General features: G+C 40.1%; 1 protein-coding gene across 13 annotated transcripts in view; it reads right to left on the bottom strand.

The window, feature by feature from the left end:
* The window catches only part of SFMBT1 (Scm like with four mbt domains 1), a 148708-nt gene that overhangs the window by 6368 nt on the left and 114951 nt on the right, over nucleotides 1–27389 (bottom strand). For all 13 annotated transcript variants that reach the window (XM_017862496.1, XM_017862487.1, XM_017862494.1 and 10 more), the window contains 13 exons: nucleotides 24630–24718; nucleotides 21905–22151; nucleotides 20783–20877; nucleotides 20181–20282; nucleotides 18167–18317; nucleotides 15711–15793; nucleotides 11041–11167; nucleotides 9882–9995; nucleotides 7806–7848; nucleotides 5522–5586; nucleotides 2898–3037; nucleotides 1964–2073; nucleotides 596–771 (listed from right to left, as the gene is read on the bottom strand). In XM_017862496.1, the coding sequence (XP_017717985.1) occupies nucleotides 596–771; nucleotides 1964–2073; nucleotides 2898–3037; nucleotides 5522–5586; nucleotides 7806–7848; nucleotides 9882–9995; nucleotides 11041–11167; nucleotides 15711–15793; nucleotides 18167–18317; nucleotides 20181–20282; nucleotides 20783–20877; nucleotides 21905–22151; nucleotides 24630–24718 (1542 nt within the window). The remainder of the gene's footprint in view (nucleotides 1–595; nucleotides 772–1963; nucleotides 2074–2897; nucleotides 3038–5521; nucleotides 5587–7805; nucleotides 7849–9881; nucleotides 9996–11040; nucleotides 11168–15710; nucleotides 15794–18166; nucleotides 18318–20180; nucleotides 20283–20782; nucleotides 20878–21904; nucleotides 22152–24629; nucleotides 24719–27389) is intronic.

Below are 27389 nucleotides of genomic sequence, written 5' to 3'. Positions count from 1 at the left end.
CCACCTCCCGGGTTTACGCCATTCTCCTGCCTCAGCCTCCCGAGTAGCTGCGACTACAGGCGCCCGCCACCTCGCCCGGCTAGTTTTTGTGTTTTTAGTAGAAACGGGGTTTCACAGTGTTAGCCAGGATGGTCTCGATCTCCTGACCTCGTGATCCACCCGTCTCGGCCTCCCAAAGTGCTGGGATTACAGGCTTGAGCCACCGCGCCTGGCTGTACCCTTACATTTTTTAAAAGAGTTCTTTTTTTTTTTTTTGAGACAGAGTCTTGTTTTGTCACCCAGGCAGAGTGCAGTGGTCTCGAACTCCTAACCTCAAGTGATCCACCCACCTTGGCCTCCCCAAGTGCTAGGATTACAGGCATGAGCCACCGTGCCTGGCCAAAAAGGTTCTTAAAAAATGAAAACACAACACATCAAGAAAGAATATATGACAGAAAGCCATATGACCCACAGCATGAAATATTTATCATCTGGCCCTTTACGGAAGAAGTTCGTGTGCCTCTGCTATATATGAATGTCTGTAAAGTAAAAAACCTTCCAAGATGTAAGGTATGGTCAGCTGCTACGGTTAACACATTGGAAAAACATGACTCACTGTATTTGGTCTTTGTAAGTACAGAACAGTTCTCAGAACACTTATCCAGAACCATCCGTGGACCGAAGAGGTTAGGACAGCATTCCAGTTTGATACAGGTTTGCCGGCAGAATTCAGTCACCCGATCTGCTGTTTTCACTATCTCAACAGTAGCCCGATAACTCTTTCCTTTATATCTGCCATTGGAAGACATCAGATGCCAAATGTATTGGGCTAATGATTACCCAGAGAAAAATCAAACATATTAATACACCTAAAAAATATTTTTGCTTCTTGGAATATTCTATGTCCTTTATAGTTCGAGGGCCCTGAAAACAACAAGGAAGTTCTGCATATTGAACTTAAATCAAATCAAATCTGGTAAGCTATGACAACTAAAAGCTGAGTTATTTAAATTAGCAAAATTAAGCTCCTGCTTTCTGTTCCTAAGTTCAGGTTTTCAAACAGTAATTTCACTAACTGCTCTAAAAGAAAATTACTTTTCACTAAGTCTTTCTTTACCCTTGGCAGTGATCCTCAGACTGTTGTCCAAGGACTAGTATCACCTGCCAATTGCCATCTGTCCATGACAAGATCAGAAAGCAAGAGTACATGTTTATAACCTTTCACACTAATTTGGAAAAGTAATTTTATGTCTCTTACATCTAATAACAAGAATTGTTCTTGCATTTTTGTGTATTAAATTTCTTATTTCCTTTTTGTTTTTGAGATAGAGTCTTGCTCTGTCGCCCAGGCTGGATGAAGTGCAGTGGCATGATCTCGGCTCACTGCAACCTCCACCTCTCAGGTTCAAGCGATTCTCCTGCCTCAGCCTCCAAAGTAGCTGGGATTACAGGCACCTACCATCAGGCCTGGCTAATTTTTGTACTTTGAGTAGAGACTTTCTTTCATCTATGAAAGAATGGAAATCTGAAAAAGACAAACAAGCCTGGTCCTTCACCACAAATAGCTGAAAAAGCCCTGCCAGAGGAAACATAAGGCCTCTGATATTATCCACAGAACTAATTCTGTGAATTTTTTTTTTTTTTTGCGACAGAATCTCACTCTGTCACCCAGGCTAGAGTGTAGTGGCACGATCTCAGCTCACTGCAACCTCCACCTCCTGGGTTCAAGCAATCCTCCTGCCTCAGCCTCCCAAGTAGCTGGGATTACAGGCGCGTGCACTGTGCCTGGCTACTTTTTGTATTTTTAGTAGAGACGGGGTTTCACCATGTTGACCAGGCTGGTCTTGAACTCCTGACCTTGTGATCTGCCTGCCTCGGCCTCCCAAAGTGCTGGGATTACAGGCGTGAGCCACCATGCTCTGCCGATTCTGTGACTTTTTAAAGACAAGTAAAAGTAAATAGTAAAAACAAGCAGTCTACTCACTTGGCTTTTAGGACTTCCCCACATCCGTGCCACACAGAGTCTTTGTCCAGCTGGAGCTCCCGAAGGACACGGCTGGGTTTGTAGGCTGCATTGATAAGTAAAGTGAGGACCTGAGCTCAGTTTTAAAGCAGAAACACAGATTGGGAAGGAGAAAAGTAGACCATTAGAATCTTGTCATCGCTCCCTTAAAATGTTAAGGTCATTTAGGAGGTTAATTCTAGTCATATGAATTAACAAATGTTAAGATAATAGTATCAGAGATATTACAGCCACCCAAAGATGCAAATAAGAGAGTACCAAAACCTCTTCAACATTTTTTAAATGTTATGGTTAGGAAAAAACAGGTACCATGATTTTCAAATTGCTCCAGAACATGCTTCCAAATGCTTTCGCAGCCACGGTACACACAGAAAATTATATTTGTTTGGACCACTGTGTAGACAGCTGAGGCTTCTTGTGGCTAGAGGAGTCTGGTCCAGAAGCTCTGGCTTCCCCAGATCCTGACGTGCCACCCTGAGGGCTGAAAGGTCTCTTATCTGTTACTTGCAGCATATCATACTGGTTGGGAAGAACAAAAAGCCCAGCAGATGTGTAGCTTTATCATGGCCACTAGGTTAATGCCACATAGCCACGGCCTCTCAGTCATAGAGTAATCTCACAGTTCACTTTTGTATAGTTCTCTTCTGGTCTCTGACAGAAGACCTTTCTACCCTGACAGAGGTGAACCTGCTTTGTGAAGAATTGTTTACGTGAATATTTCCTAGGAAGGAGAAACAATTACATACCCTCTTCACTATCCAAAACATGAGAAAAGTTAGTAACTTTTGATAAAACCTAGAACTGTCACATCTATGGCATGTGGCTCCCTGTAGAAATGACCATAGGAGAATGCTGTGAAATTTCCAAGTTATTTTGCTCTAGGCCAGAACCTTACCTCTCTAAGGACCAGAACACAGTTCCCAGGTCCTACACATTGAGGCAGCTCAGCAATTCTTCCTTTGTTAAGATATGGCCCTGAGAAGCAACGGTGGTTGAAGTATATCTTTGGACAGCAATATTTTCCATTAATCATAACTGGGAAATGAAGAGAAACAAATATTCAAAACAGTCATTCTCTACCCCATGTTTCCAAAGCTTGAATTGCCAGGGAGGAAAAACCAAGCACATGTACCATTATATTAACATAAAGTTTGGAATTACTTACTTTGAAGCTTAACATGTTGTCTGAGAATGCTCTTAAGTAACTTACAGAGCTTATCACTCTGCTGAAATCAAACAGGGTACTGAATTAACATGCTGATTAGTTCCTAGGTTACTGCAAAATTGATAGAAGAACCCTATCTTCTATCAATAAAGAAAGTGGAGGGTGTATTCCAAGAACACATGAGGATTCTGGACGATCAATGATTTCTTTTCCAGGTCTTCAAAAACCAACTTTCAATAATCTATTCTGGAATATTTATAGAAATTGTCGAATATTACTTAGAATTACAGCTTGTCTCCTAAAAAACCACCAAACTAATGTTGGCAGCCTTTGATGTTGTGAGAGCTCTCCCATCTCTGAGATTTCTCAGAGGGCTAAAAGTATGCTGTGACCACATCTCTTAAGTTTTTTTTGTACTGTGGGGTATAACTGGGTCTAGAGACCCTTTTCTTCAACTACTTGGCTGAATCAATACTGTCCTTCAATTTAAAAAATCCCCTCATAGTGGTAGGCATGTCAGCTGTTGAATGTAAAAAATTCAAAGATACTAAAACACTGCTAAAAACCACAGAGAAGCTCTTCTAATAGATATGCCTGTTAATCCAATGTTAAGAAAAGACATGTGCACACGCCCATTGTTGAAAGGATCCTGCAGTTCATAATGTTTTCTCTTTAATTAAGAATGGTCATGGCCAGGTGTGGTGGCTCATGCCTGTAATCCCAGGAATTTGGGAGGCCAAGACGGGAGCATGTCGCTTGAGTCCAGGAGTTCGAGACCAGCCTGGGTAACATAGTGAAGCCCCATCTCTACCAAAAAAAAAAAAATCAGCCACTTGTGGTGGCATATGCCTACAGTCCCAGCTACTCAGGAGGCTGACGTAGGAGGACAGCTTGAGCCCAGGAGGTGGAGGTTGCAGTGAGCTGATACCACACCACTGCACTCCAGCCTGGGTGACACAGTGAGACCCTGTCTCAAAAAAAAAAAAAAAAAAAAGGATGGCATATCATAGTGACCGGTATGCTGGTGCTCACATTTCCAGTTGAACCCTGTAACCCAAATGCCTCTCTTCAGGATTAAGGCACTCATGTCCCCGCTGCTAGGTATGTTGGCAGCTTTTGGCTTTCAGGTTTAAGTCTATTCTGGAATCACCCTGAGCTGGGTACTGCTCTCAGCAGGAGAGGGCCACCTTGCCCCTTGTGACGTGAGGAGGAAGCAGTGGCTTACTTCCAATAACTGGTCAGTAAAGTGTGGCCACCACACCTGAATTAGGATCAACTCTGAGTGGTTAGATCAGCTTCAGGGCTCCCAGTAGAAATAGAAGAAACTTCTGTTGCAACTGCATCACGGTTCAACTTATCTCTCTGCCCAATCCTACTTCCTTTATTCCTTCCAAGGAGCTGTTCCCAAAAATACTCCCCAATGAAACTTCTGAATGCATATGTCAGAGTCTCAGACTCTGTTTCCCAGGGAACCTGACCTATGACAAAACCCAAACCAAAAGGCCTTGGCTGAGGCTGTGCAGAAGATATTAATGTCTTAAATTCTGTGGTTTCAGTAGGCATTTGAATGGCCAGGAATGCATCAAAAGCAAGGAGTTACACAGTCCTAACCCTCTATGTACAAATGATGTAATGAAAAGGCAGTGGGTAGAAGAGACGAAAGTATGGGTTTCAAATTTGTGAAAGACTTCAGTTTCATTTCTGTCCTTTCTACTCGTAAGCCGTGTGATCTCTCTGAGCTTTGATTTCTCTTCTAGGCATTTACTAAATATCATCTGAATGCCCAATCTGTGCTAGAATATACAGAGCCAGGATGCTAAACATTATACAACAAGCACGTAGACGTTAAGAATAATTCAAGAGAGAACCCTGGACAAAAGACTTGAACCTCCAGCAAGGATCTTTGTCTCATTTATCAGGCATTGCCTCTGGGACAATTTCTTTTTCCAATGCTTTATTTTTTTTCACATAAATTGTGAAATGTATATACAAAGTATGCAAATCATAAAAAAGGGTTTTAAAAAGAATAAACCTCTACCTCTCAACCATCTAGCTTAAGAAAGAACACTGCCTGGAAAACTTCAGATTCTTTAGCTAAAGTCAAGGATGGTAACATCGACCATCTGAGCCCTTCGCACACAAGGGGTGATCAGTAAAGAATAGCTATGGCTATTAGAAATGGACGGAACTATCAGCCTAGAGATGATTATTAAACTAAACACATCCTAGACCATTATAACTCTAGTCACAATTAAGAGACCCCTCTATGAAGTCATATCCTATACATCATTAAAAGATATAGTCCATTAAAAGAAACTAAGTCTTCTTTTCCGTAAGATGACATATGCTTATACCTGACTCTGTGGAGTTCAGCTCCTGATTCCTCAGGCCCTCATGGACAGTCCTCGAGGACGGTACTCTGGGTCAAGAAAACACAGTAAAATAGTGAGATAATCCTTAAGATCAGTAAAGTGTGAGGCTTAGTTTCCTTCAAATCTAAGAAGAAAGCAAACGCGGCATGTTGCAAAATCTGTAACAGAAGGTACTCCCTTGATGTTTTTTTTTTTTTAAAGAACAAGGCCGGGCTCACGCCTGTAATCCCAGCACTTTGGGAGGCCGAGGCGGGCAGATAGATCTCAAGGTCAGGAGATAAAGACCATCCTAACATGGTGAAAACCCATCTCAACTAAAAATACAAAAAATTAGCTGGGCGTGGTGGCGGGCACCTGTAGTTCCAGTTACTTGGGAGGCTAAAGCAGGAGAACAGCATGAACCTGGGAGGCGGAGCTTGCAGTGAGCCGAGATCGTGCCACTGCACTCCCGCCTGGGCGAGAGAGGAGACTCCATCTCAAAAAAAACCAATAAAACAAAATAAAACAAAAAAAGAACAATTGTTTTTAAAACTATATATAGGGCATAATGAGCCAATGGACGTCTGTATATAGCATTGTGATACTACATATTCAAATTTTCTCTTCATTTATTGGGCAAAAAAAATTACAAAATTTCCTGTGAGATGCTTAAACCACAAATAAACTACTCATTTTTCAATAGTCAAAGAACAGAAACTTTATATAGGGTCTGTTTTCTTCATCCATTGATTTTCAAATTAAAGACAAATTATGTTATTTTTAAAAACCCAGAGGCTTATTCTGTATGTAGCAATCACTGAAAAAAGCCTAATTTATCTTTTAGAATGCATCCTAACTAAAGCTTTGGATCAGTTTTGGCAACTAAGTCAAGGAAAAATCCAAGGCCAGTCTTTTTTTCATTATCATCTCACTTCTCTACTTGGGGTAAATGTCTATGGCCCTTCTCTCCACTTCTGTTGTTAGTTTTATTACCCACATAGTTACAAAGGTTTAGGTAGTTATAGAATTTGCTATATACAGAATTGTTTCCCCCTACTCAAATTCATATGTTGAAGCCGTAGTGCTCAGTGTAACTGTATTTGAAGATAGGGCCTTGGGGATCATTAAGATTAAATGAGGTCATAGGGTAGGCCGTAATCCAATAGCACTGATAGCCTTATAAGAAGAGAGAGGTCCGGGGGTGCCGGGGAGAGAAAGATTTTTCCACCATGCAAGGACACAGCCAGAAGACAGCCATCTGCTAGCCAGGGAGAGTGCCCTCACCAGGAACCAAATCCACCAGCACTTTGATCTTGGATTTCTCAACCTTCAGAATGTAAGAAAATAAATTTCTGTGGTTTAAAGCAGGGGTCCCCAACCCCAGGGTCACAGACCAGTACCCATCCATGGCCTGTCAGGAATGGGGCCACACAGCAGGCGAGGGAGCATTACAGCCTGAGCTCAGCTTCCTGCCACGTCGGCAGCAGCGTTAGATTCTCACAGGAATGGGAACCCCATTGTGAACCGTGCGTGTGAGGGATCTAGGTTGCACGTTCCTTAGGAGAATCTAATGCCTGATGATCTGAGGTAGAAAAGTTTCATCCCGAAACCATTCCCCACCTCAGTCTGTGGAAAAACTGTCTTTCACAAAACCGGTCCCTGGTGCCAAAAACGTCAGGGACTGCTGGCTTAAAGCCGCCAAGCCTGTGGTATTTTGTATGGCAGCCCCAGAAGATTAATAGAGAATTCAACACCCAATGTTTTAAAACACACATATACACACAGAAACCTTTGTACTTTTAAGGTTTGAAGGCATTACTAATTAACTGTTTCTCAAAAGCTATGTGTGCAGGTATGTTACAAATGAAGAATTTCTTGATGGGCACAAAGTCACTCCTTTGAATGTGTCTTTTCTTTTAGAGTTGTCTTCTACCCCAAGCTTTATTTTTTTCCACTGTGACAAATCATATCCTAATTTACAATTTTTGCTCTTCCTTAATGAACACCAGCATGGGGACTCTTATTTTCTTTCTTTTATTCAACTACCTTAAGGCTCTAAAAGCCAAAGAAAACTCAATTTAGACACCATCTTGGGAATGCATTGTACCCTTTTGTATATAATGTCATTTTAGAAAATACATATACTCCAAAGTATACAAATGATCAAATGTTGAATTAAAAAATTATCCTTCCATCTGAGAAAATGAGGAAATATACCCTCTGAAATAGTTATTTTTCTAGATATTCTAACTTGTGAACTGTTCAGACACATTATTATATTACTTACTGTTTTTCTGGCTGAACCACTGCAATTTTCCTCTGTTTATGTACTGTAGGAAGAAAAAAAAATATAAATGCCAAGAAAAATTAAAAGACAAAGGCAAATTTATACATGTATTAAGGTTACATTAGCATATTTAAAACTTGGTTCTGTGTGTGTGTGTGTGTATATATATACACACATACAGTACTATAAATTAATGTTTATGTCTGAATATCTAGACTGAAGCACATTTTCTTGGTAGGGGTCTTTACACAAAGAGCAAAAATAGTATTTTCAAGGCTCCCTGGGTCAGTAAGTGTTGGGAAAGCTGAATATCCACATGAATGAAGTTGGACACTTACCTTAGATCAGTGGTCCCCAACCTTTTTGGCACCAGGGACTGGCTTCATGGAAGACAATTTTTCCATGGACCAGGGGATGGGGGGGTCATTTCAGGATGAAACTGTTCTACCTCAGATTATCAGGCATTAGATTCTCACAAGGAGCATGCAACCTAGATCCCTCATGAGACAGTTCACAATAAGATTCGCGCTCCTATGAGAATCTAATGCCGCCCCGATCTGACAGGAGGTGGAGCTCAGGCACTAATGCTCACTCGCCCGCCACTCACCTCCTGCTGTGTGGTCCGGTTCCTAACAGGCCATGGACCACTACTGGTCCACGGTCCAGGGATTGGGGACCCCTGCCTCATATCATATATAAAACTTAACCCAAAGGGGATCAAAGATCTAAACATAAGGATTAAAACTATAAAACTCTTAGAGAAGAGCAAGGAAGAAAACTATAAAACTTATTCTTAATAGTCAAAAAATGGAAACAATTCAAATGTCCATCAACTGTTAAATAAACAAAATGTGTTATATTTATAGCATGGAATATTATTCAGCTATATAAAGGAATAAAGAACAGATACACACTACAACATGAATGAACTCTGAGAGCAGTATGCTAAGTGAAAGAAGCCAGTCACACAAGACCATGATCCCATTTATGTGAAATGTCTAGAATAGGCAAACCTATGGAGACAGAAAGTAGATTCGTGGATGCTGGGGGTGGGGATTGATTGCTAATGAGTACAGGGCTTCTTTCTGAAATGATGAAAATGTTCTCAATCTGACTATGGTGATAGTTGGTATGTCAATTATAACACTATAAAGCTGTTTAAAAAGGGGGAAAGTGGGTTGCCACTTTTGAGGTTAGGTTGCAGAAAGACTCTGGCTTCCATTTTCTTCAACCTCTGTTGCTCTCTCGCTTCCTCACTCTGAAAGAAGCCAGTAGTCATGCTGTGAGCTGCCTTACGGAGAGGCCCACATGGCAACGAACTAAAGGAAGGCTCCAGCCAACACCCAGCAAGGAGCTCAGGCCCTCAGTCCAATAGCCCAAAAGAAGACGCATTCTTGCTGCTATGGTCTGAATGTTTGTATTCTCCAAAATTCACACTGAAACTTATCCACCAATGTCCTGGTATGAGAAGATGGGGCCTTTGGAAGGTGATTAGGTCACAAGGGCAGAGCCCTCATGATGCAGAATAGTGCTCTTACAAAAGAGACCCACAGAGCTAGTAGTCCCTTCCACCATGTGAGGACACGAGAAGGTGCCAACTATGTACCAGGAAATGCGCCCTCACTAAACACTGAATCTGCCAATGCCTGGATCTTGGGCTTCCCAGTCTCCAGAACTGTGAGAAACAGATTACTGTCATTTATAAACTTCCCAGTGTGTGGCATTTTGTTACAGCAGCTAGAATGCACTAAGACACTTGCCAATAATCATCTGCATAAAGCTGGGAGCAGATCCTCCCCACGGTGAGCCTTGAGATGACTGGAGCCCTGGCTGATAATTGAGCACAGCCTGTGAGAGACTCAGATCCAGAGGACCCACCTAAGTTGCACCCAAATTCCTGACCCACAGAAACTGTAAGGTATTAAATATTTGTTACAATAAATAATTTCCTGTGCAGGAACAGATAACCAGAATGTCATTTTTTTCCTCTGAAATGTCCAGATTAGTTTTAACTGGCAGCAGCCACACAGAAGATTATTTAACAATCAATCCTCTAACCTAGAAGTAGACAGATACCTCGTGCTCGGCGAGGAGTGCTGAGGGGGTGGCCATTGGTTTCACACCAGCCCAAAGGAAATATATCCATGGATTCCACACTCACAATATATTCAGGTATAGGCTTCTTAGAACCTGTTTAGATTTAAAAACAAAAAACAAAAAACTTTTTTTAGACCATTAAATAACCTTCTTCATAAACTATTTTCTAGATAATGTTCTACTCTTGTAATAATGCAGACACAAGTCTCTTGACACAGAAATCATACATTTTCATGTATGATAAACATTATGAAAGAAAGTAAACTGTCCCCCATGTAAAACTGTATCAGGACCAAAATGGGTAGAGAATATACAAGGTGACACTTAAGCTAGGCAATAGCAAATAAGAAACTGGAACTACCACTGGTATCATTCAGACGGTTAGTATCACAGTCATTTCAGACAAATAGAAACCAAATGGCAAAGGTGACAATTCTACTCAATGAGAACATCAGTTCTGGTACTTCGGGAGTAAGCCAGAAAAGAAGAACAGTGAATTCAAATCAGGAAGTGATTTGGCAAGTTGCTGAACAAGGATTGCATAAAAGTCTACATTCAGTATTACCCTTGATATCCGCATTAAATGTGAATTCTACAAATCAGAAATAGTAGGTACCGTCTCAAAGTCTGACTATTTGGTAGCAGGCTAAAAAAGCAGCTCAGGACATATACAGTAACCATAGTACTGACTACTCATGCAGTGCCTTGCATTCATAAACCTGTCCAATTATTGAATATTACTTTTAGTACAGTTTATCATTTGTACTCTATATACTTTTTGGTTCCACTGGGCTGCAGCAACCAAAATATGATCTCTTCAATAAGCTAGGTGTTAATGTTCATGCTCATATAACTTGGTCACATCAAAATACATGCTATTTGACTTATGTTTTCTCCTTCCAGAAAATAGGGGACTCTATAGTAAAGAATTTTTATTCGTATTCATTTCCTAAAATTTGAAATTTGAAAGCCAAGGACAGAAAAATAAATGTTTCGCTTAGAGTCTTGCATTACAAAAGTCTCTGAACAAGATCCCCATTTAACTAATCCATTAAGTTTAACAGACCACATTACAGGATTAAAAAGGAAGCTCAAAGGAGAGTGGTCACAGGAAGGCTTCTGGAGTGCTGGCACTCACCCTCCAGCTGGAGCCACAGGTAGGAGCCTCTCACTGCAGTGATGGTAGCAACACACACTTCCTCAGGGAGAAGGGGGTTCGCCGCCTCAAGCTTCATGTTCTCTTTAAATTCATGTTCAGAAATTAACTAGAAAATGAATGAATCAAATCCATTTACTGGAGTAACACAGTATCAACTCATGTGCTCAGCCAGAAAACCTTTTTCAAGTAGTATTTAATCCCTAGGTTTAAAGATAACATTTATTTTGCATTTTTTTGCTTTTTAATGAAGCAAAAGGAAAATGTCTGCCTTTCTTGGTGTTATAGGAAGTATTCAGGAAGTACACTCTTTGATGTCAGATATTCCTGCATTATTGACCTTGCTCAAGCTGTATAGCCTCTTTTTGCCTCAGTTTCTTCACCTGTCAGATGAGGTTGAGAACTCCTATCTGGCTGTGCTATTACAAGGTATCAATGAAATAAAGTCTCTAAGGTTCTGTATCCTGAATCAAGTGGCTATCAACACTGTTGACTCACTTCCCCTCACATAAAGCACCCTATCATACCACAAACTGCCTGGTTCATACTTGTATGTGTATCATAAAAGGCAATCAGGATAAAGAATGTTTATCAACAGTGGGAAAGGGTCATTTAAAACAGAAAAACATCCAGCATCCGAGTCAAAATGGACAATTGAACATCTGCATTTGAGTGTTCTCTCTTCTGACACCTAACTTAAAAATTAAAGTTGTTTTGGTTTGCTTCTGTTTTGAAGACAAAAACTTAATATCTATATTAAGATGGATGTAACAGGAGAGGAAACAACATTTTATAAGCTAAAATTTAGAACAGGATCTAGAAACTAAGTTAAAGAAAGGCGAATCTATGCTGGCAGTAAAGAAAGTGAAGAACCAGGTACTAGGCAACTGGAGGTAGAGAAGAAGTAGTCAAAACAAGGAGGATTTGTTGAAAACATTTAAGAAACATTTAGGTTATGCCATTGGCTCCTCGACTCCATGCATTAGGGAAACCATTCCTTCCTCTCCCCTACAGAAGGTGAGACTTATCCTCTGGATAGGGTAAAAGAGAAGATGCCTAGGTAAGAGGACACAAGGAACTGCTGAGGGCATGCATGCCGTGACAAAAACAGCGGTTAGCCTATGGACTGCTGAGAGGCCCAGCCCTCCGCCTCTACCCACCAGGCAGAGGACTAGAAGACACTTCTTATGGTGATATGATAAGCCCAAGAAGAAACACATAATGATATGGATTCGGGTTTCCCCAACAAATGGCCAATCAGATAGGAAAGTTCAAGGTTGACAAGCTCCATCTACCTGCTCAGAGCTTCCAATCAGCTCTTCCTTTTAGCCACCCATTCTTAAATATAGCAACAACCAAGAATTACTAGACACCTAAGAAGATGAAAGTTGAGAGTAAGAGAGACCAAAACAGACAATCAACTTGGAAAAAGCAGTGATTATGCAAGAAGAAAACTTCCCAAAAGGTGTGTGTGTGTGGGGTGGATTAGGGGTGTTAATTAACATCCTCTGAGAGATAAGAAAAACTATTGCATCCTTAGAGCAAGAATAGTATGACATTAAAAATAAAGAAGTGCTGAGCACGGTGGCTCACGCCTGTAATCCCAGCACTTTGGGAGGCTAAGGCGAGTGGATCACCTGAGGTTGGGAGTTCGAGACCAGGCTGACCAACATGGAGAAACCCCGTCTCTACTAAAAATACAAACAAATTAGCCGGGCATGGTGGCACATGCCTGTAATCTCAGCTGCTTGGGAGGCTGAGGCAGGAGAATCGCTTGAACCCAGGAGGCGGAGGTTGTGGTGAGCCAAGATCGCGCCACTGCACTCCAGCCTGGGCAACAAGAGCAAAACTCGATCTCAAAAAAATAAAAATAAAACTAAAATAAAATAAAGAAGTATGTGTCATCCCAGCACTTTGGGAGGCAGAGGTGGGTGGATCGCCTGAGGTCAGGAATTCGACATAAGCCTGGCCAACATAGTGAAACCCCATCCTTACTAAAAATACAAAACCTAGCTGGGTGTGGTGGCGAGCACCTATAATCCTAGCTACTAGGGAGGCCGAGCAGGAGAATCTCTTGAACCTGAGAGGCAGAGGTTGCAGTGAGCCGGGATCATGCCATTGCACTCCAGCCTGGGCAACAAGAGCAAAGCTTCATCTCAAGAAAGACAGACAGACAGAGAGAAAGAGAGAGAGAGAGAGAGAGAGAGAGAGAGAAACTATTCAGAGTTCCAGAAAATAAAAAACATGATGCCAAAAATTAAAAACTCAAAAGGAAGGTCAAAAGACAAAGTTTAGGAAATCTTCCAGAAAACAAAGCAAAAAGACTAAGAAACATAAAACAAAGGATAAAAGATTTAAAAGCAGAGGTTTGATCCAGAGGGCCATAACCAAATAAAAGAACTTCCAGAAAGAGAAAAGAGACAAAACGGAAGGAAGGAAATCAAAGAAGTGATTCAAAAAAATTTCCCAACACAGAAAGGCATGAAGATCCAGAGAGAAAGTGCCCACTGAGAACCCAGCACAGTGGATGAAAACAGGCTTGCATCAAGATTCATCACTGTGAAAAGTGGTTCTATAATCTTCCAGAGAGGTGGCAAAAAAGCCTGTCATCTACAAAAGAACAAAAATAAGAATAGCTTTATAACTTTTAACTTCTTGACAGTAACACTAGAAGTTAGAAAACAAGTGAGCAATGTTTTCAGAATTCTCAAGTAAAATAACTTCCACATTGAGCCAAATTATGAATCAAGTTAGTAGAGTGAAGACATTTTCAAATATACAGTGTCAACAAAACTTTACTTCCCTTGCACCGTTACAGGAAGCTACTGAGAGATGGGAATCCATCAAAACAAGGAAGCAAACCAAGGAAGAGGAGGCCATGAGATCTCTACAAAACAAGGGACCCCAAATCATACAAAAAGGGAGTGGGCAATTCCCTGGGTGACAAGGGCATTTCCATGATTAAAACTACACAGCAAAGCCGGCACGGGGGCTCACACTTGTAATCCCAGCACTATGGGAGGCCGAGGTGGGTGGATCACCTGAGGCCAGGAGTTCGAGACCAGTCTGGCCAACATGGTGAAACCCAGTCTTTACTAAAAATACAAAAATTAGCCAGGCATGGTGGCGGGCACCTATACTCCCAGCTACTCAGGAGGGTGAGGCAGGAGAATCGATTGAACCTGGCAGGCGGAGGTTGCAGTGACCTGAGATTGCACCACTACACTCCAGCCTAGGCGATAAGAACAAGATTCTATCTAAAAAAAAAAACAAAAACAAACAAAAAAAACAAACAACAACAATAAAACCCACAAAAACTACACGGCAAGTCTAAAGAGCAACCCATCCAGAGAGACAGAGAGTGGAAGTTGCTAAGAGGGATGTCTCTTTAACAAAAGTGTTAGGAATCACAAATTTCCTGATGTGACTGCTTTTGCTAATGAGAGACTACTGGGAGGTGTGGAAAGCAGCAGCAATAGATAAAAGAAAATTAAGTAAATTAAAAACAAGGAAATTATTATTGAGGATAAAAATTTTTAAAAGAAACAATCATAAAATACTGCAGTGCCAGGTGCAGTGGCTCATATCTGTAATCCCAACACTTTGTGGGGCTGAGGTGGGCAAATCACTTGAGGTCAGGAGTTCGAGACCAGCCTGGCCAACATGGTGAAACCTCGTCTGTACTATAAAAATGAAAATTAGGTGGGTGTGCTGGTGGGCGCCTATAATCCCAGCTACTTGGGAGGCTGAGGCAGGAGCATCTCTTGAACCCGGGAGGCAGAGGCTGCAGTGAGCCGAGATCATGCCACTGCACTCCAGCCTGGGTGACAGAGCAAGACTCTGTCTCAAAACAAAACAAAACTGTAGTGCTCAGCTGTAATATTTGAATGCATATCATAATGTAAAAAATTCATTTTGTATTTAACCAAAAATTGTAACATAACTCTAAAGGAAGAAGAACAGGTTAAGACAGAGAAGAAAGGAAACAAAAAATAACTAAATGCTAATTTATCATAATATAGAACCAACAGACTCAGTACCATAAGACAGGGTGATGTTAATTTGTTTTAATAAAGTCAAAGTTTTAAAATTAAAACCAAGTGACATGTCTAAAATAAATGACTCAAAAGATAGAAGCTTTCCATTTTGAAAATGAAGAAATACAACTACTAGAATTACAGTGAGAAGAACAGGAAGTAGTTACTTCTGGGAAGGGAGACTGTGAAAAGGGGTAGGGCGGGGACTGCTATTTTACCTTCTAAGCCTTTTACTGCTACATGGCTTTTAAACCACATGCATGTATTATTTGGATAGAAGAATTTAAATAAGCTTAACAATTTTCTCCACTTAATATTTCAACAGTTTTTCCTATTATTGAATCATGAAAAATAATCATAAAATTTCAAATTCACATGATTTCAGCTAAGAAAAAATAAAACCAATAAACTTATAAAACTAACTTAATTAGCAAACTAACTGATTCACTTCTGCAGTAAATGTATTTTCCTTTAGACCATGTGATTATAATCACCACTGTGCTCATCTGGATTAAGTGAGATGATTATCCTCAGAGTAATAACCACGGAAAGCAAGGGAAGCGCAGCAGTCCCCGCAGCCCTGCATAGTAGCCATGAGGTCATGGGGGTCCTCACCGGAGGGAAGCACCTCTGGGGAGCAGCTTCAGCACCACACTGTTTGAGGTAGTCAGCCCAGTCAAAGTCCTGGCTTGGGTAGCCTAGGTGGGGATAAATGAACAATGATTCACACTGCCACACTGCACATGCTTGCCTGGCTTCACCACTCACCAAGGGTCCACTCACAACTTCCAGTGCTGCTAGTCTGACAACTTTGATCATTTCAGAGGGGCAAAAAGCATTCTATAAATCTAGAGCACTGTTAATTTTATAAAATAGAGCAACTCTGGTCAAACTGTAGTAAGACAATGAGACTCTTTGGATACATTTTTAAACTTTCAAATTTCAAACTAGGCATTTATTTTGAGCACTATTTTATAGGATTAGTTGCTGGCAATTTGCCAAAAGAATTTAAGACAGTTATGAATGGATTTGATTTGTATATATAAATCCACTCTTATTGTCAATTCTAAAGGGCTCAGGCTCTTAAGGAAAAGAGACAGCAAATAGTACTAGTTAATCTGCAAAGACAAAGACTTTTTTTCTTTGTTAAAGCTATTTCCTGAAATGTGTCTCAGATATCACTGCTACAAATGCTCTTGTCATTTTCAGATTCATATATTACAAAATATCAATGCTTTTATAATCTAAATCATGTGTTTATTTTAGAAAAAACAAGCTTAGCACCCCACTTAAGTCTACTAAGGTTCTTGACGGAAGCATCTCCAAGCTGCTGCTGACTCAGAACCATCTGCAGGCAAGAGCTGAGCAAGGCTCAACTGCCTACTGTGTCTGAGCTGCTCTCAGCGTCCTGAGAGCTTAATGTCTCATAGGCAAAAAACAGGCTACTCAAGTCTATGCCCTCTGACAGCCCAACAGTCCCTGCCTACCTGAGACTGGCACCATGTTCTCCCTTTGCCCCCACCTCAATTCCTGACAGTACATTTTCTGCCATTTTCAGTTATCTACTACCTTCCCTCTATTTACAAAGACACAGTTGATTTGTCTATAACAACACTGAAGGCTTCAGTGTTTTTAACAATTGTTTCTTCCTTTTCATATAGAGGTGACAAGAAGAGTAAAGAACTTGGGATATCCAGAGCGTACCTGCAAAGCAAGAACTTCCTTCTGTGGCTATTCCACACCATACCCTCCAACCAGGCATTCTTCTGCTGTGTTCACTAATGGAGGAGAATCTAGGAAGTTCTGTTAATATTTCCCCCTATTTGCCCCTTGAAGGGGCTGGGTTGTACTCACTGAGCTTGTCACTCTTCCTAGGAATAAGCTCAATGCCTGGCTTACAGTAAACATTACGTAAATGTTTGTTGGATGAATAAAAGCTAATGAAAGACAAAAGGTTCTGAGTGCATGACCCTTGTTAACACGAAAGAGTACTTCCAGCCCAGTGTTCCGGCAGTCACCATTTGGAAAGTGATGCTATGCTTTACTGAAAACCTACTAATAACATATACATAGACTGCCAACCGAACAATCTGATTTGCTAATATTAAAAAATCAGATAAACATCTGAAATGTTCTAGATTATCTAAGTTTAAAAATATTAAAAATTTCAGTCAAGCTCAACTAAACCCATTAATTAAGAGCCTTGATTAAAGGATCAAAGACTATATTTTGCAAAGTTGCAAATATCAGGAAAACGAGCTTTTATTTTCCTACCTACTGCCTGAGTCCTACTCTTCACCATAAACTTCTCTCTAGAAAGTTCCCTCCATGATTAGACTCAGACACCTAAAGATAATCAGTAATCTACCTTCTAATTCTGGCTCTATGGCCTCTTCTTTAAGCCAGCCCCAAATGCTCACTGTGCATCCAAGCCCACCCCTCTGCCACCCCTAACAGACATAAATGGAACTAAGGAGCCAGCACAGAACCCAAGTTCGAACCTGGCTTTCTAGGCGGTTATGAGGGCACAGATAACAAAGTCAGAGGATAGAACACACTCTCTTTTTTTTTTGAGATGGAGTCTTGCTGTCGCCCAGGCTGGAGTGCAGTGGCGCGATCTCGGCTCACTGCAAGCTCCGCCTCCAGGTTCACGCCATTCTCCTGCCTCAGCCTCCCGAGTAGCTGGGACTACAGGCACCCGCCACCACGCCCGGCTAATTTTTTGTATTTTTTAGTAGAAACGGGGTTTCGCCATGTTAGCTAGGATGGTCTTGATCTCCTGACCTCGTGATCCACCCGCCTCGGCCTCCCAAAGTGCTGGGATTACAGGCGTGAGCCACTGTGCCCAGCCCACACACTCTCTTTAATAGTTTTTTAGCTCAATTTAAGACTTTGAAATATGTAAATATATGGAATCTAGACCTTTCCTTACACTTTTCTCAGACCCCAAAAACGTTAGGAACAGGCTAGGGCATGAGGAGAGGGACAAAAGATTTCAGCAATGCCATCTGACATGTCTTATCTCAAGGAGAAGCTCTCAAGTAACAACTCAGAAGAGAGCAAATGTGTACCTGGAGGGGGGCTGATGTGTAGGCCATTCTTCAGACTCCACTGCACAGGGAAGATGCCAGGACTGTCGGCGTGGCACACAAAGGATCGCCGCACGTGGTTTTCAGGTCGCAAGTCATCCATTTCCACCAGAAAGTACTTCTCATCAAAAACCTATACATGCAATTAATAGGTGAAATAGACAAATGCATGTGCTTTTTCCGTGGCACAGCCAAACATACTACAAAAGTTCATAATCATGTGGGTATTAATAATACTAAACACTAAATGTTAGCTCTGTGTTACATAATGCATATAATTACTGTTTTAATTAAATGCTTTTCATGTATCAATTCAGTTTCAATCTTCTTAATCGAATGAGGTAAGTACCATTTTATATATATATATAAAATATATATATACTTTTTGGAGACAGGATTTTGCTCTGTTACCCAGGCTGGAGTGCAGTGGCATGAACGTGGCTCACTGAAGCACTGCAGTCTTGACTTCCTGGGCTCAGCTGATCCTCCCACTTCAGTCCCTTGAGTAGCTGGGACAACAGGCATGCACCATCACGCCCAGCTAATTTTTTAATTTTTGTAGAGACGTGGTTTTGCTACGTTGCCCAGGCTTGTCTCAAACTCCTGGGCTCAAGTGATCCTCCTGTCTCAGCCTCGCAAAGTGCTGGGATTACAGGCATGAGCACCACACCTGGCCCAAGTACCACTATCAACTCCATTTTGCAGATAAGGAGAATGAGTTCAAACACAGGTTAAATAACTTGCCCTAGGTTACAAAATGAGGAAGAAGCAAAACCTGGATCCAAACCCATGTAGTTGGGCTCTGAACAAAATTTAGTCTAAACTTAGTGAGAAGCTTAGTTTAAGCTTATGCTACTGTGTATTAGTTTTTCAAATCCTAGCCCAGTTTCAAATGCCAACGAACGAACTTTATTTATTTACTTATTTAGAGACGGAGTTTTGCTCTTGTTGCCCAGGCTGGAGTGCAATGGCACAACCTTGGCTCACCACAACCTCCGCCTCCCGGGTTCAAGCGATTCTCCCACCTCAGCCTCCTGAGTAGCTGGGATTGCAGGCATGCGCCACCACGTCCAGCTAATTTTGTATTTTTAGTAGAGACGGGGTTTCCCCATGTTGGTCAGGCTGGTCTCCAACTCCCGACCTCAGGTGATTTACCTGCCCCGGTTTCCCAAAGTGCTGGGATGACAGGCATGAACCACTGAGCCCAGCCAAAGAGACAACTTTATGAACCTCCTCTGGCTTCCCACTAGCCCTCCCTTCAGACTCTAGATAGGGCCTTCTGGCCCCACTTTCAGGCTCAGAATCCCTCCTTGCTTTGAGAATAATCTTCCAAGACAGGGAAAACTTAAATCTCAATAGATCTGACAATTTAGCAGCCAAGCAACTATTCCTCTAGTCACATTCAACTTTGGCTTCTATTTTCAGTAAATGTGCTTCTGCTTTAGTTGGAAACTGAAATTCTCTGGCCAATGCCTCAGTTGTAGTGACTGAGCAGGGCCTTGATAACCTTACTTCTTACTTTTGTCAGTATTCCAAAAGATTAAATCTGAATCTGGAATACATAGCTGGAACCAGGCCACTGCTAGAACTTTTAACACTAATTGCCTAATCCCCACTCATCTCCTCATTCCAAAGAGCTCTGCATCTAGTTAGACGTTGATGAGACTGCCTGCCTCCAACTTTACAGATACCCTGCCTCCTAAAGGAGTTAAATCTCCTTTACTTATATACAGCTAGGCCTGCCCCAAAGAATGCGTCCCCTACTAGTCTAGTGCCCAGGCCCAAGATTGCTTTGGCTAGGGTTACCAAGCTCTGAAGAAGGAACTGGCCACAGCAAACTGGACAAATACAAAACATGCACAGAAGTAATTCTAACTGCACGGCTTAGAAGGAAAAATGGGTTGGATCAATAGAGCTTAAAGATCAAAACACTACCAATTTCCTAAACCAGTCACCTTGACAGGGATTCTTACCAAGAGAGTTATCCCCATTTTACCTTAACAACTGTAGCCGGAGAGATCCCAAAAGGAGACCAGGGGTCTACAGCTTCCAATTTCATGTTTACAGAGAATGTATGAATGCCAATAACTTGTTTGTCCTGAAATGCAGACACCAAAAGGGGATGAAAACATAGTATCTGAATCAATTTTACACTTACATGTAGCTGAATCCTACTGTGATTAATAGAAATATCCAGCTCTGGTAAATCCTATAGTTTTCTTCTTTTTTTTAAATGTGCAAAACTAGCCAATATAATTTTCTTCTCTGGAAAAAACTATCCAGGAAAAAACAAAACCACAAAGTGCTTCTACTCTCTACATTCAAAGACAAGGAATATCTGGAGGAAAAAACAAATTTATTTTATAAGTTAGGGGTATGTAGTTAAGGGTAGAAAAGAAAAGATTCAAACTACTTCAGGAGAACTTGGGGAGAAAATCTAGACAACTGTTAGAAGAAAACAAGGATGATCATCAGTCCAGTGTTAACACACCCTCCATTCTTACCGACTGCAGGGGCTACTTTACACTTTCACCTTTGGCGTTGCTTTACTCTACTGTAAGAGGAGCAATACCGATCTATCACATGTTTTGTTTTTACCTTAAATAAGTAAGATGGTAATGGCTCTTCCTCTTCCTCTTTCACTTTGGCCAAAATCTCTTGCCACTCAGCTTCATTTTTTAGATGTCTGATGGCTTTAATAAAACATGACAACATGCTTTAGATGATGAGAAACTTACACTTTTTACCTGTCCTGAAAGCATTCACATAAACAAAAAAAAGTCACTTTCCACTGGAACTAGAAAAGTATTCAAGCCCACTTATATCCCTCTACACTTAAAGAACTTGCACCTTAACTTCAGCACTTTGCTCTGTGCAGAGCCTGGACAGCTTGGCTTTATGAAAATACCTACAGTAAGATCATAAGGATTGCTGTAATCCATAAAATTGTAATACAACATCCAAATTGGGGCACATAATAATAAATGCAAATTGATTTAAACTAACTCCAGAAATACCAATATTATTGGTATTTCTTTTAATCAACAATTTGCTGTGACCCAATTTTCTATATACCTAGCTAAATGCTCCCTAGATAATTTTTTCTTTATTTTATCTAGGTCAAGGGTCAGTATGGGTTGGCACAGAAGTCTATGAGGTATATCAATAAGTGCGGTAAATTATAAAAGCAATAAAAAGAAAAGAAAAATAGGCACTTGGCCAGGTACGGTGTCTCACGCCTGTAATCCCAGCACTATGGGAGGCTAAGGTGGGCGGATCACTTGAGGTCAAGAGTTCGAAACCAGACTGGCCAACATGGTGAAACCCCGTCTCTACTAAAAATACAAAAATCAGCCAGGTATGGTGGCATGTGTCTGTAATCCTAGCTACTGGGGAGGCTGAGGCACAAGAATTGCTTGAACCCGGGAGGTGGAGGTTGCATGACACTGCACTCCAGGCTGGGTAACAGAGCAAGACTCTGTCTCAAAACAAAAAACATACAAACAAACAAAAAAACAAAAACAAAAACAGAACAACAAGAACAAAAAAGAAAAATAGGCACTTAGTTTAACAACTCCATATAAACTGTTTTGTTACAGCTCTACTATGATAATTAACAAAGGTTTTCATAATATGTAGAATATTTTTTTTTTAGCCTCAGAGATATTAATAACATAACATGTTAATGCCACAGAAGAAAAATGCTCTATTACTCTTCACCTGAAGGAGGCTGAAGCTCGTATCCCTGTTGAGCAGCCCAACCAACGTGATGAAGAAATGGATCCAAGTAATACAACCAATGTTCATAATTGTCAGAACTTTCAAGTCCTTCATAACGTAGCTTCAGCCTTCCTCCAATGTTTTCTACTACGGTAACAATCCAAGTGCTTAAAGAGTCCTGAAAAGCTTGACATTCTAGTCTGGATCCTGGAGCAATGAGATCTAAAGGATTCCTCCCATTACGGAGCTATAGGATTAAAAAGTGAAACAATCCAGTAAGAGAAATTAATATAATATTTTGAAAACCACCTTCTAAATGATCTCAAACCAGCCTTCGTATTTTTTACCTATTCAAAAGCCACTGACACTAAATTGTCTATCATCATACAAACCTCTTATAGTATTATTTCTAGGTGATATGAAAATGTTTATCTTAAAGACTATCTATAATGCAGTAAAATTGCTCTAACATATCTCTAGCTCTAGGATTATGTTATGTAGTTTTATTTAGTAAGAATTTTTAAAATATAATAATTCCTCATCTATTATAAAACAAATATGGGCCAGGCATGATGGCTCACACCTGTAATCCCAGCACTTTGGGAGGCTGAGGTGGGCAGAACACTTGAGGTCAGGAGTTCAAGACCAGCCTGGTCAACATGGTGAAACCCTGTCTCTACTAAAAATACAAAAATTAGCCGGGCGTGGTGGTGGGCACCTGCAGTCCCAGCTACTTGGGAGGCTGAAGCAGGAGAATCACTTGAACCCAGGAGGTGAAGGTTATGGTGAGCCAAGATCATGCCACTGCACTCTAGCCTAGGCAACAGAGCAAGACTCTGTCTTAAAAAAAAAAAAGCAAATATCAAAATACCATCATCATCATTAAAGAAAAAAATCAAACATGACAAAAGTCAAAGTCACCTATAATCCCACCTCAAAGAAAGAACCACAAGAAACACTTTGGCATACACTGTTTTTCTCCATACAAGTCAATATCCACCTCTGCCAGTCTGTCTGTTTCTATGTTTTGAAAAATAGAAACACTGCATACTGTTTCTTAATTTGTTCTTCACTTAGTACATCATAGGTATCTTTCTACAATAGCATATATAACTCTTCCTCATGTTTTATAGTATTTTATGATATTTTACATTGTAAATGGGCAATAATTTATCCAGTTACCTACAGATAGTATTTCAGTTGTTTCTGATTTTTTATTGATGTCATAACAATGTTCAAATGAACAGAGTAAAAGCTTTTGATTACAGCGATGGAAAGGAAAAGTTTAACTCTCACTATCTAGAAGTATATTAAAAACTACAATAAAGAAAAGAAATTCATTATCAAGTTATCATTTAACCATTTCTAATACACAACCTTACATTTTTTTCCCAGTAAAAACTGCTCTGTGACACTTACATATCCAGATATGCAAAGGGACATATGAACAAATGAAGAAAAAGATTCAGAGCTAAAAGTCAGCATGGCAGACTCATGGTCAATGAAGAGTAGAATAGTTTATCAATTCATCCATTCATTAAAATGTTACTGTTTAGTACGTGTCAGGCCCTGGCTAAGCATATATAAACGAGTCAGAGTACAAAAAATAAAAACCAGTTTGAAATAGAGTATTCATCAATCAAAATTTAAAAGGGAATGTGAATGGATCATAGAAGTAAATGTAAGGCCTAAAACCATAAAACTCTTAGAAAATACAGGAGTAAATCTTCTTGACCTTGGGTTAAGCAAAGCCTTCTTAGATATGATACCAAAAGCACAAGCAACAAAAGAAAAAAAGATAATCTGGATTACATCAAAATAAAAAATGTTTATGCTGTAAACAATAAAAAGCCACAGAATGGAAAAAATATTTTCAATATTTTGAAATGCATGTATATTTTGAATGCATAATAATACATCCAACTCAATAATAAAAGACAACCCACTTTAAAATGGGCAAAGAAATGTCTCCAAAAGGATACAGAAATGGCCCATAAGCACAAAAAAAATACTCAACATCAATAGCCCTTAGAGAAATGTCAATCAAAATGAGATGCCACTTCATACCCACTAAGTCAGCTATAATAAAAAAGACAACAAGTGTTGGCAATGATGTAGAGGGATGGGAACCTTTATACACTGTGTTTCATATATGCCACAAAGAATTTTGCTAGTATGACAGAAAGTGACAAGATATAACTTAGAAATGTCATAACCAATAAATCCATTTCACAAAATCAAGAGATCTATATTCATTAACAAGCTCAAAGGCTACACTAACTTAAAAGGACTGGTGAAAAGCAGGTGGAAGGCAGGAGTACAACAGGTCCAATGTCTTCTGAGCAAAAAAAAAAAAAAAAAAAGGGTGGGTTGGGGTCTCCAAGTCACCTGGGGTGGGAGTTACAAATGTCCACCTTGAAGCAGAATCAACCCCTGCTTAGTTTCAGAGTGAAAGCCCTCAGAAGGTCCTATTTTCCAACTGTATAAAAGAATCTGGGAAATTAGATTTTTTATGTGTTAGCAACTAATTCAGAAAATATTTAGGCACTAGGCAAGTCACCAGTTTGCAACCTCTAAGGGTAAGTTTAAAATTCCCAATACCTGTGCCTATGTCTCGAATAATAATGTTTATTCGCTTCAGAGTGATAAATAAGCAACCGATTTTAAGATTCTTTGAAAGATCAGATGGGTTTTCCACGCCGATGTGGCATATAGTAATACTCACGCCCTCTAGCAGTGGAACAGGAGGACTACATGCTCCTATCAGGGTCTGCCGCAGAAACTCATCCCAGTCAGACACTTTATCTCTGATGCCTAGATGAGGGAATAAATGACTGATTACTCAAAATGCCAGCCAACAGAATGCAGAGAAATCGAACCAGTGGAGATGGTTTAGAGGTATTTCTCATTTTAAGATCTAAGAGTCAAACATACTGCTTCTTTGAGAGCTTGAAAAGATAAAACAAAATAAAACCAAAAATACTTCTCTAGATGGAGCTACTTTCTGGTTAGTTTATTAAGAGTTGTATATAAAATAGGGAGAATAGGCACAACTACCTGTTCCTAAAATTTTATCCAGAAGGTACCTTACTTTATTTTTTATGATGGAAATTTTCAAACATACAAAAAGAAAAATGATCTAATGAATCCTAAGTGCCCTGGCGTCAACAACAGTCACCTCATGGCCAATCTGTTTCATCTAAACCAGGATTTACAAGCTACAACCCATGGGCTTAATTCAGCCTACTGTCTATTTTTGTTAACAAAGCTTTACTAGAACATAGCCATACCCATTTGTTTACATATTGTCTGTGGCTGCTTTCACACTACAAAGGTAGCGTTTTAGCAGCTTTGACAGAGATTGTATGATCAGTAAAGCCTAAAGTATTTACTATCTTGCCCTTTACAGATAATTTGCCAATGCCTGGCTTATACCTCACACTCCGCCCATGCCCAACCAAGGATCAGTTAGAAGACAATTCCAGATAGCATACAATTTCATCCATATATATATTTGAGTACACATTTCTAAAAGAAAATATTTTCTTACAAAGTATTATATAAAAGTAATCAGCAGAACAAAAATAAGAACCTTTCTATAAGCCGAAAGAGAAACTATATGTGTAAACAGGATAGATCACATAGTTAAAAAGAAACTACATACACACAAAGTATGTAACATTTAACAATATAAAATTGAGGCCATGTATATTAATAATATCAGTAAGTGTTAATGTTAATGGACTTACTCTTCCATTAGAAGTAAACAAATAAATTTAGATTTCCTCATTAAGAAAAATCAAGGAAACCTAACTGTATATGGAGCTTGTGAGATAATCACACAAAGAGGAACTATTTCAATGACTTTAAAATACAGTAAAACGTGAAAGTACGTCCCCAGTTAGGGATATATACTCTAAGGACAATAGCAACAACAACAAAAAAAATGCAAAGAAAAAATCTTAAGCTATTTTTAGTAATCCTATTGTTAGTGGTAGACTTGATGCTATTACTTTGAAATAGTTGTTTGTATGTGGTAGGCAAAAGCAAATAAAGAATGAAATGTGGTTGGGTGCAGTGACTCACACCTATAATCCCAGCACTTTGGGAGGCCGAGGCAGGCAGATCACGAGGTCAGGAGATCCAGACCATCCTGGCTAACAAAGAATGAAATGTGTAATTGAGAACTAGGATTTTCAGCATGATAGAAAGGAAATAAAGCTTAGATGGATGAGTTAAACGAAAGCACTATCTTTCTGAATTTGTATTGGAAGCATCATGATGTAATTTATCCTGAGAAGAAGAAGAAATGCATTAACTCTAGACACTGAAAAGGCCAAGAAACACTAACCCAGTGACAATGAGCACACCCAGGTCTCTATTTATCTTGTCTCCACTGGTTTACCTATGTTCTTTTTTTTTTTTTGAGATGGAGTCTTACTCTGTCGCCCAGGCTGGAGTGCAGTGGCATGATCTAGGCTCACTGCAAGCTCCGCCTCCTGGGCTCACGCCATTCTCCTGCCTCAGCCTCCAGAGTAGCTGGGATTACAGGCGCCCGCCACCACGCCCGGAGAATTTTTTGTATTTTTAGTGGAGACGAGGTTTCACTGTGTTAGCCAGGATGGTCTCTGCCTCCCAGGTTCAAGCAGTTCTCCTGCCTCAGCCTCCCGAGTAGCTGGGACTACAGGTACATGCCGCCATGCCCAGCTAATTTTTATTTTTAGTGGAGAGGGGGTTTCACCATGTTGGCCAGGCTGGTCTCAAACTCCTGACCTCAAGTGATCTGCCGGCCTGAGCCTCCCAAAGTGCTGGGATTACAGGTGTAATCCGGCTACCATGCTGGACCATAATTCAGGTAAACCTTACAGAAATGAAAGAGGCCTTGTAATACATACTGAAAGGGATTACTATGTATATAATAAAATCAAATGAGGGCAGCTACATCAAAATTGTTCTAATGAAAGTACTCAACTTTAAAGCAAAAATAACACCATGGATATTTAGGAAAAAGACCAAGTTTCTTACAAAGGAAAGAAAACAAGATTTTCATCAGAGTTATTAACAATGGTTTATGCCAAAAGACAATGGAATGTAACATATTTAAGAAATTTAATGAAAGAGAAAATATGAGAGAAGGATTTTATATCTAGCCAAACTGAACTTCAGATCTAAAGGCTATATACAAACTGTTATGAACAGGTAAGAACTAAGTAATATTGTTCCCATGAGCCCTTTCTAAGGAGTTCACTAGGGAATGAGCTTCAGATGAGCAAATTGATGAGGTAACATTAGCATGCGAAATGGTAGTGAATTAAATATATATATAACTATAGAACTTAAACTAAATGATGGTTGTAAGGGAGATACTATGGTATATATAATAGCTGCATGCTCTGAAAATGTAGTTACAGTATTACTACAAAAACTATGGGACAAGAATGTGGAAAACGTGAATAGTTGTATAAGCCTACTCATTGTCTTAAAA

Source organism: Rhinopithecus bieti, unplaced genomic scaffold, assembly GCF_001698545.2.
Source record: "Rhinopithecus bieti isolate Rb0 unplaced genomic scaffold, ASM169854v2 scaffold_64314, whole genome shotgun sequence".
Lineage (NCBI taxonomy): Eukaryota > Metazoa > Chordata > Mammalia > Primates > Cercopithecidae > Rhinopithecus > Rhinopithecus bieti.
This window is presented reverse-complemented; position numbering and strand designations above follow the sequence as displayed.